The 9983-nt window shown below is 34.9% G+C and overlaps 1 protein-coding gene across 1 annotated transcript in view; it reads left to right on the forward strand.

Annotated features, from left to right (window-relative positions):
- The window catches only part of LOC126883317 (dymeclin), a 65987-nt gene extending 56238 nt beyond the window's left edge, over nucleotides 1-9749 (forward strand). Inside the window, exons 9-10 of the mRNA XM_050648694.1 lie at nucleotides 3225-3551; nucleotides 9484-9749. Coding sequence (XP_050504651.1) covers nucleotides 3225-3551; nucleotides 9484-9624 — 468 coding nt within the window. The 3' untranslated portion in view covers nucleotides 9625-9749. The remainder of the gene's footprint in view (nucleotides 1-3224; nucleotides 3552-9483) is intronic.
- Nucleotides 9750-9983: the final 234 nt, after the last annotated feature.

Raw genomic sequence — 9983 nt, forward strand, 5'->3', positions numbered from 1 at the left:
TGTTTCGAGCTTCTGTCATGTGTCACATAAAATTAATATATCTACGTCATACGTTATTGGTATCCATCATGATACAAACCAAAGACGTATGACGTAGATATATTAATATTATGTGACACATGACAGAAGCTCGAAACAAATGACAATCGATGAAAAGCCCTATCCGCTCCGAGCTTCGCTGGTATCGCCACCTACCTACAGGATTACTAGTATAACTTTTACCGGAAATTTTCTGGAAAGAAAAAAGTGTTGCCTATACTCTGTGAGTTTCGCTGGTATGGCTGCTATCGCCATCTAACGGTTGACTAGTGTTCCTATTTCGGCCGGAATTTTAAAGAGGACAAGAGGACAGTAGAAAAGCAAATAATAGTGGTTTCAAACTTATTATTTAATTCTTATCGTGTAATATTTACAACGTAAAAAAGTAATTGGATTGTAATCGATAATTAATAGCAGTAAGTACAGAATTTATTATTTTTAAGATTTTGCTTACCGTTTTGACGTTTATGTTGACAACTAATATTAGAAAAAATTTATTCTGCAAAAAAGTATAATAATTTAATATAATTATAGTATAATACTTCTTAAATATTAACTTATGAATGACAGTTAACGGCATCCTACGTTTGCTGTGATTAGTCGTTATCTTCACGCATTCAAATTTTGTTTCAGGATTGGATGGTAAAATTGAAACCGTCAAAATTCGAGAGTGTGCTAACTGATCCTTTAGCTCAATTTTTTTTACCGTTTTAAAATTAAAATTGTGTTTACTTACTTTTTTCTAATTGCATCAATCCATTTTTGTCGTTGCATCACCTAATACTTAGCGACAGGAAAGTTGTAGAATACACAGTTACTATTGTAAACAGTATTTCGACACTCTTTAATACAACAACTTTCGTGAGACATTTAAAAGCTATAATATGCCGTGATAATATGCAACTCTTAATGCAGAACGTCAAAAAGCAAATTTTCAGTAAAGGTTTACAAACTTATCACTACTGGCGCTCGCGAATTTGTAAATATCCCCTCTACGTACGAGCTCACAGCGTATACTGGCAAAGCTCTGTGAGTGGGTTACTAGCAATAAAAAAAGTGTTGTGTGATTGGGTAGAATGCGATCTTACCCTGCAAAAAATATGTCACGTATTTCAGCACCTGGTTAATTGGAAGGATACTACAAATCTGGCCTCCACATAAGTGGTCTGTAGCTTCGACATGATAGGTTTGAAATTTTAAACGTTCTTGTTGTTGATTGGATAGGAAGGGTGCCATAATCTAGCCTCCATGCTAGGTACATAGCCTCCATACGGTACTTCCAATATTTAATATTTTATTCAAGGGGACAATAAAGGTAAAACACAAACAACTTTTGTTTCTTACTTATTTATTTATACAATAATGTGACATTTTACATAGAAATATGAGTATTTAATTTGGATTAAATAAATGTTTACTTGTTGAATTTTTCCACCGTCTGCACACAACAGCTGAACGGAGCCATTAAACCTAACAATAAAACGCGAAATAAAGTGTGTATTTTAAAACTGTTGGATAAACAGTACCTACAATCAGAAAATCTCTACCTTACAATCAGAAAAACTTACCAAAATAACAAAAATATCAAAAAACACGACTGAATATCAGCTTTTTATGGTGACACAAACACATCACATAACCGACCATATAAAATAACTGAACAACAACGAACGAACGAACACGAACACTGAACACAGATTCACAGATAGCGCAAGATTTGTTAAAAGTCATGTTCCACTAATCACAATGCCGACATCAGCGCCTCTGACAAAATGGAAGGAAAATAAATACGATTACATGTTTTTTATTAGAGTGCGCGGGGCATGGTTACTAGTACAATTATTGTACTATTTGTCAAACACTAATAATAATACTGTTAATACTACTATTAATTGTCAAAGGATTGTTCTAGTAACCCTCCCAAAAGACATAGTAAGTAACGCAAGTAACGATTATTCGCCAAGTACACGAGTCGTTTGAGCCCGGCTTTAGTTACGAAAGAACTTTGGTGTTGTGTTAATAAAAAAACTAAACATGGTTTATTATTGTTGTGCACAAACAAATCATAGAAAAGTTAGAAAAATGCATAGGTAAATAGTAATTAGTTTAGAACTGTTTTATCTGAAACAACAAATAAATACACGTACCTATATTTAGAAAAACATTATCTAACTTTTTTATATCCCCTTTTCCTTTCTAAATTTAACAGCAAAAATAACATTTTGTAACTTGAGAATTCCGAATAATTTATAAGTATTACTTAGATATTATTTAAATAAAATACTTTAACAAGCTTAGTAAGTTCTGGTATTTTATTTTAATAATATAGGTGAGATTATTTCTTGTAAAATTTTTCGACTCTTTTTGGAGTCATCATCATTCTCCCCGCATTGCAACTGACCTTTATGGAGTAGGTGACTAGCGTCATCTGGCAACTGAAAGGCAAAGTTTTCAACCTAATAGAAACATTAATAATATTGAAAAATATTAAAAATATTACTAAAAGATTTTTAATTGAAAACTTATTGGTCCATTTCCCTGGTAACACCTCCATGGCTTCTAAAAATTGCAAGCCAGATGGATGATGAAGTGAAGAAGACAAGAGGGAATTCAAAAGAGGTCGTGAATTGTAAGTTTTTGAATTCCCTCTTGTCTTCTTCGCCTGAGCATCCATCTGGCTTGCAATTTTTAGAAGCCATGGAGGTGTTACCAGGGAAATGGACCAATAAGTTTTCAATTAAAAATCTTTTAGTAATATTTTCAATATTTTTCAATATTATTAATGTTTCTATTAGGTTGAAAACTTTGTCTTTCAATTGCCAGATGCCGCTAGTCACCTACTCCATAAACGTCAGTTGCAATGCGGGGAGAAGCTTTCCTAGTTTTGTGACTTCGGGCAAAGAGCAACCGACACGTCTCTCTGATGATGACTCCAAAAAGAGTCGAAAATCGTCGATTGAGAGTGCTGGTTTGCGCTCCCTGTTCTAAGTGAATAATAAGATGGTTTTGCCTTCGCATTGCAACTGAATAAAAATGGAATTTTTATTTTATTTTTATATTATTTTACATGTTTGCCCCCTTATTTGTTTCACCTAGCGGGCAACACTAGCACTTAACTTAAAAAATCGTCTTCACTTATTTTTCCCGAGTTCTACATCAAATGTATTAATAATTTATTGTTTTAGCTTGATCAAGAATCTGACGATGTAGAACAAGACGTTTCAGTTTTGGAGGAAGTATTACGTATGGTATTAGAAATTCTGAATTCCTGTTTATCGACGCAACTCGGAAATAATCCCAACTTGATTTACACGATGCTCTACAACAAAAGCATGTTCGAATCTTTCAAGGATAACGTAGTTTTCCAAGATATAATACACAATATCGACATCATCCTGAAGTATTTTTCACAGCTCTTGCATGACAAGTCACTAGAGCACGAAGTCGATGCACATCAGGTGTTATTGATAATCCAACAAGGAGTTAGAGGTTGGCCAAAAGAAAGATTAACGGTATGTACATGTTTTTTTCTGGATATTTGTACAACTAAATGCATTTAAGTACATAGTTTGAGCAGAGAACAATAATTTCCCTGTGCTACGTTTGGTGCTATTTCTCGTTGCATATAAATAATTTACTAAAACTAAATAATCCTTACCATCGAAATATTTTATATCTACACATATACACTCACCGGCACAAAATTCCGTCCCCAAAATTTTGATTAAGTTTGACAATTTATATCTTTATTATTTGTACGCCGATTTTCAAGATTCTTAGCACCAGTTTGTAGGTACATGTATTGATATCGTTTGGTATTATTCCGATAACACAAAAATTTTGCTTGCATGGCATTATACGGGGGTGAATGGAAGCGTTGTATTTTCTCCTAACTTTAAAACTTTCTGTGGAAAAATGGAGGAGCTGATTTTGTTTCATAGTCCTGTCATATTGACTCATAAAATAGAGGTTGGATTGATAAGATTAGAATGGCCCGCCTGCAGCCCAGATCTCCATCCTATTGAGTATTTATGGGATGAATAAAAAAAGCTATTCGCCATCATCCTAGGCCTCCATAGAATTTGATATAGTTATGGCCTTGGTTGAGGAATATCGGGGTATTCCCCAGGCAAGGATGTACAAGAATTCATCTGTACTTATTAGATATCTTTTAAAACACCCTTTAATTATCTACGTTAATTTCTTTCAATTATTTAAATGTTACCATAAACAAATATCTTTCGTTACATAAATATTATTGACCTAGATTGTGAGGAGTAGTTATACATACAGTCACGGTCGGTGTTTACTATAAACACCTTTCAGGGTCGCCGCTGACTCGGCACTTTCAAATATACTTATACAATCAAAACATAGTAAGGGAATCCACATTCCACATTCGTCATTATACTTTCTTAGACGTACGATTATTCATATTCAAATAGTATCATCTCCACTCCGCGAGACGACGTCGCGTAGCTTGCTACCAGCTTATACTCATGCAAGTATAATAAAACAACTTAAGCAGTGATACGACTATTAATCATTCCACCCCTCGGATAAGGGTTAACCACCCTTACCGGGAGAAGATGGTCCTAGTAACCCTGGACTATTATAAGGATAACACATACTTATTTATTCGATGCCAAACAGATTGCGAGCAGTCGTTGCTGCAAGAGGTGGACATACGCGCTATTGAATTGTTTTGTTAATTTTGTCTTCTTTTGTTAATTTTAGTGCGTTTGGTATTTTTAATTAAAAAACCTTCATAGCAGTGTTTTTATTTACAGCTCTTACAAGAAAAGAGATATTCGGATAATTCAAAAGACAAAACCTTAGGAATACCTCCAGGATAATACAAAAGGAGTATGAAACAAAATCAGCCCTCCAATTTTTCCACAGAATCTTTTAAAGTTAGGAGAAAATACAACGCTTCCATTCACCCCCGTATAATGAAATCTAAGCAAAAATTTTTTGTTACCGTAATAATAAAAAACAACATCAATACATGTACATATCTACAAGCTGGTGCAAGAATCTTGAAAATCGGAGCACAAATAATAAAGTTTAAAATTGTCAAACTTAATCAAAAATTTTGGGTGGCGGAATTTTGTGCCGGTGAGTGTATGATATATCCACGTAACACTGGAATATAATGTGACATGAGAAGTTCCTTTATATTTGGCGGTCGGAATTTTTCACACGCCTACATGATTCAATTAACGCTTCCATGTCACTTGACATCCCAATCCAATAAAATAAACTGCTTGTCCTTTCTTTACATTTAGTTATTCCTGTATGACCTGCTTGCAAATGATTAATCAGTTCTTGTCTCAAGGATTTTGATACTACTATATTATTCGTTATATATTCGTGGTCGTTAACGACCACTTACTAGTAATAAAAATACCTGATAGAGAAGTCTGTAGAATACAACAAACCATTGGCACTGATATTCGTGGACTACGAGAAAGAATTCGATGCCATAAGCCAGCAGAAAATGTTAAAAACATTGACAGAATGCCGAATAGACCATCGCTACACTAACATGATAAAATATATCTACCACAAGGCAACGGCGTAAGGCTATCTGAACAGCAAACAAATAAACTCTGTATACAGCGAGGAGTACGGCAAGGAGACACCATCTCGCCAAAGCTATTTACAACCCAAAACACACTTTTAAGAAGTCAGATGAACGAATATGCTATCAACATAAATGGAGAGAAGCTCGGTCATTTGAGATTCGCAGATGACGTCGTCCTTAGAGCCGATCGTATGGATGATGCAATAATAATGTTGAAAAAGTTATATCACGCTTCCTTAGAGGTTGGTCTAAAGATTAATATCAAAACGCAAATAATGACTAATCTGATGCTAAATCGTAATATTGTTGGTGATGGAATGAATATTGAACATACTGCATCTTATAAGTACTTTGACATGAAATTTTGTTGGGAAGAGATAACCAGACGTACGAGCTCCCACGTCGCATAGGATTAGCCTGGGCAGCGTTTGGTAAACTGAACTATGCATTTAAATCGGTCTTACCCATATGCTTGAAAAGGAAAATCTTTGACCAGTGTATGTTGCCTGTACTCACTTATGGAGCGGAAACATTAACACTCACAAAAAAAGGTAGTGAACAAGATTCTTATAACTCAGAGGGCTATGGAGCGCCAGATATTGGCTGTCTCCCTGAGGGACCGAATCTCAAACGAAGAAATACGTTGTAGAGCAAAAACAACAGACGCTGTCGAAAAAGTCGCGTCGCTAAAGTGGAATTGCGCAGGACCCGTCGTCGGCGTCGCCAGATAGTCAGGCAACCGATGGACAAAAGGTATTGTCGAGTGGAGGCCACGAGAAGAAGCACTACGGAGAAGAAGACGCCCACCAACCAGATGGGCCGACGGCTCAGCGTGAGAAGAATATTATAATACTTTAAAACTTTTACAACTCTAACAAAATGACAGATATAAACGTCAAATTACTACGTCAAATTATTATCAGTCTATTATTTGTCAACTTTCTATTTTAATATTCAGTTTCTGTACATTTTCTGGCGTTCAAACGTCAGACTGTAAAACTGTTAAATTGACAAAAAACGAATATGGTATGTAATATACAACAACTCTCTCCTTTTCACAAATAATCTGACTAACCTTTTTTATCTTCTTTACTTCTTCTCATGGATTGTGTTGTCCTCGGTTCTCCCACATGTGCTCCTCTGATGCTGCTACGGTCTTTCTCTTCCAAACTGTTTCACAAACAAAAAACAGCACTCGCTCGAAATCTCTCCTCTATTTAGTCTCCGACTCGATACAAACAATATTAATCTTTATAATTCCAAGATTTTCTCTCTCAGCTCGATATCTTGGGCAAAATTGATACAAACCGGCTACTCGTTCCATACAGAAACTGGAATCTATCCGGACACGAGGAGATTGTACTTCTCGGCCCGATCACGGCTTCGTGTCAACACAAAAATCTGCTTACACGGCCACCAAATTCACCACTTTACACAAAATTACTATTATTCAAACTGGACTGCTCCCTTCCGATCTTAATTACACCGTAATCTTTTTTTTTTTTCATCAATCTGAGACTCGACCACGCTGATCTCCCTCCATCTATCTCTTCGCCAATCACAAGCATTCTCTCTACACATTACATCCCTACTTTCATTTCTTAAGAGTGTTGTATACAAATTTTCTGTCTTGTCAAATTTCCAGGAGATATTAAAATTCAATGTTTTCTTATATCCTAGAAAAAACCCTATATTCTAAAACTAAACAAATTGTTTACCGTCGTTTGTTTCTAGGAAACCATTTAGAAACATTCTATTGTCTACTTCAACCGCGAGTACATTCACTTTCTAATCCGACCGTATTTTAGTTCATTGTTTATTTGGACGGGGTCGAGTTCGCTCCCAATGGTAAGAATTTTACCTGAACTAAAAAAGGTAGAGTCCGAATTGGCTCCCATAGACAAAATTTATTTTACCTAAACATGTCGAAAATATCACCCAGCGTTGTCACTTCTTTCAAATTTTCTCTTTTTGTTAGAAACAGGTACCTTCCTAGAAATATCTATGGGAAAGGAGGAAGACCTAACCCTTCGGTCCTAACTTAACTTTCGGGTATTAGAGTGTAGAGCGCAAACCGGCCGATTTCAGGTAAGAGCGCAAAACGGTCGAGCGCATACCGGCCGACACCGATAATTTGTGTTAAAATTGCCACATATGCCAATGTTGAACTAAAACAAAGTCTAAAAGTATTTGTCTAAAAGTATAATTTTCCTATAAAAAGTCTATATCACTATGTAAATTTCCTAAGCAGTATAAATATTACACGATTTGGCAACAATGTCTAATGTTTCCGCGATTATATGAGAGCCTACCCGCATTCATGCGGGAGCCAATTCGTACCCTTCTAAAATATACCTGAACGAAGCGGAGCGAACTCGACTTCACCCGTTTAATTTGTATAAGTCCGTTCGTAGAATCTTTACCACTAAACATTTCCTGTTTCCACGAAACACTGCTTACGGCTAAATCATATTATTAACAAATTTTGGCTATATACAGGGCGATGAAAACTTACGATCTCGTGGTCTTTGACATAAAATTAATTAAATGGGAAATAAGCCACAATTTTACCTAAAAATTGTGGCTTATTTCCCATTTGAATATACTTGATTATAAAAATGCCACAAGAAAATAGCTTCAGAACAACTAAAAATTAATTGACTAAATTTTCTCCATAAAAATTATTTAACAATATTTTACCGCTTGTTGACCAGTAGCGATAGAAAATCCTGGATAAAGTCTCCCTAAAGACTTTAGTTGGCTGAAATCCACATCGGCGATCACCACACCGTGGTAGAGAGAAGTTCAGTGGAACGTGACCCATAAATTCACGTCCGATAGAAGGAAACCATTCGATTTTCGGAAACGTCTTAAGACCATTCCAGACAGGCTTCAACCAGAAAGTAAACCTCTTTACTTCGACGAAACGGAAAGTTTCCAGGTATGGAAAATATGCAGAAACGCCAACAAAAAAAAAACCAAAAACCATAACGACCAAAAAAAATTATTTACTAATTATATAATATATATCTACGAATATAATCTGTACAATTTATAAGACTATACAAATCAAAGAAAATACCATTTTATAAATGCAATAAACAATTGATTTGTTTTTATACCAAATTGCAAATAAAATGTGACAACTGTCAGATTTAGCTAAAATGTCATGTTAGAATAAATGTCATAAATGTGTATTATCCAGAGATATGTAAAGAAAATAGATCAGGCTAGTCATATGCCACTTAATGCATCGGGGTGTAACGTCGATATCAAGTACGGTGGTCTAGCTATCTTTGTCTGTCGTGCGAGTGTGAGCGTATCTACCAAGAGGTGGGAATAACGGAACGACAGTGACACATTAAAATCCAGACGAAAACCAAACGGAAACCTAACCCTGAAACAATAGAATATTGTTTAGGATTTAGAAAACTAAAGTGACAATTTTTTTATGTACAATGGATCTTCCCACAAACCACTGCTTGCCACGACAGCAAAATGAAGACAAAATCAGATATTAGTGGTCTTTCAAAAACGAACTTTACAAAAACTAAACGACTATAGAGGTGGGAATGGAATTTTTGGTAGAGGCTTTGTAACTGTAACAAAAGGTCCAGGGCTGTAATAGCTCAATGTTTCTATTTATCTAATAGGACGGCGGTTACTGTATACAATTTTGTATATTATTTAAATAGAAACGATCCTCATCATGTTCAGTTCACTCGAATACCTTCTTTCTTGTTGTGTTTCTTTTACCTAGTTTGCATCGTTCTATTGTTAAATTAATATTTAAGTTATTATTAATACATTTATGTACAACTTTAATATAATGTTTACATACCTTTTTTTTATTCTAGAAATTTCCCGACCTTAAATTTAAATACGTTGAAGAAGATCAACCGGAAGATTTTTTCATTCCTTATATATGGGCTCTGATAGGTCAACAATCAATATTACACTGGGTAACTGATTCGTCACCTTCAATTGTAGTAGTTTAAACTATATCTTTAACCTTAAGAATCAGTTGTAAATATGTATGTTTAGAAATGAAAATAAAGTTGTAATGTAATATGTATTTATGTACAAATTTGTAACAAATATTAATATATTTTATAAAAATAAATGTTTGTTGTCCTAATGTAGTCCCAAACAATCAATTAGATTTCGTATCTAAGTACAGTCTACAGATTCTAAAGGTTTCGGTGGGGGATGGCGTCTATGCGCAGTGTTATAATCGGTGTATGAGAAAGTAATCGGTCGAAAAAATGAAATCACAAATTTTCTATTATTTATTATTTCATTATTTCGAATACTTTCTCTCTCATACACCGATTATAATACTGCACATAGGCGCCAT

The sequence above is a fragment of the Diabrotica virgifera genome, chromosome 4, assembly GCF_917563875.1.
Source record: "Diabrotica virgifera virgifera chromosome 4, PGI_DIABVI_V3a".
NCBI lineage: Eukaryota > Metazoa > Arthropoda > Insecta > Coleoptera > Chrysomelidae > Diabrotica > Diabrotica virgifera.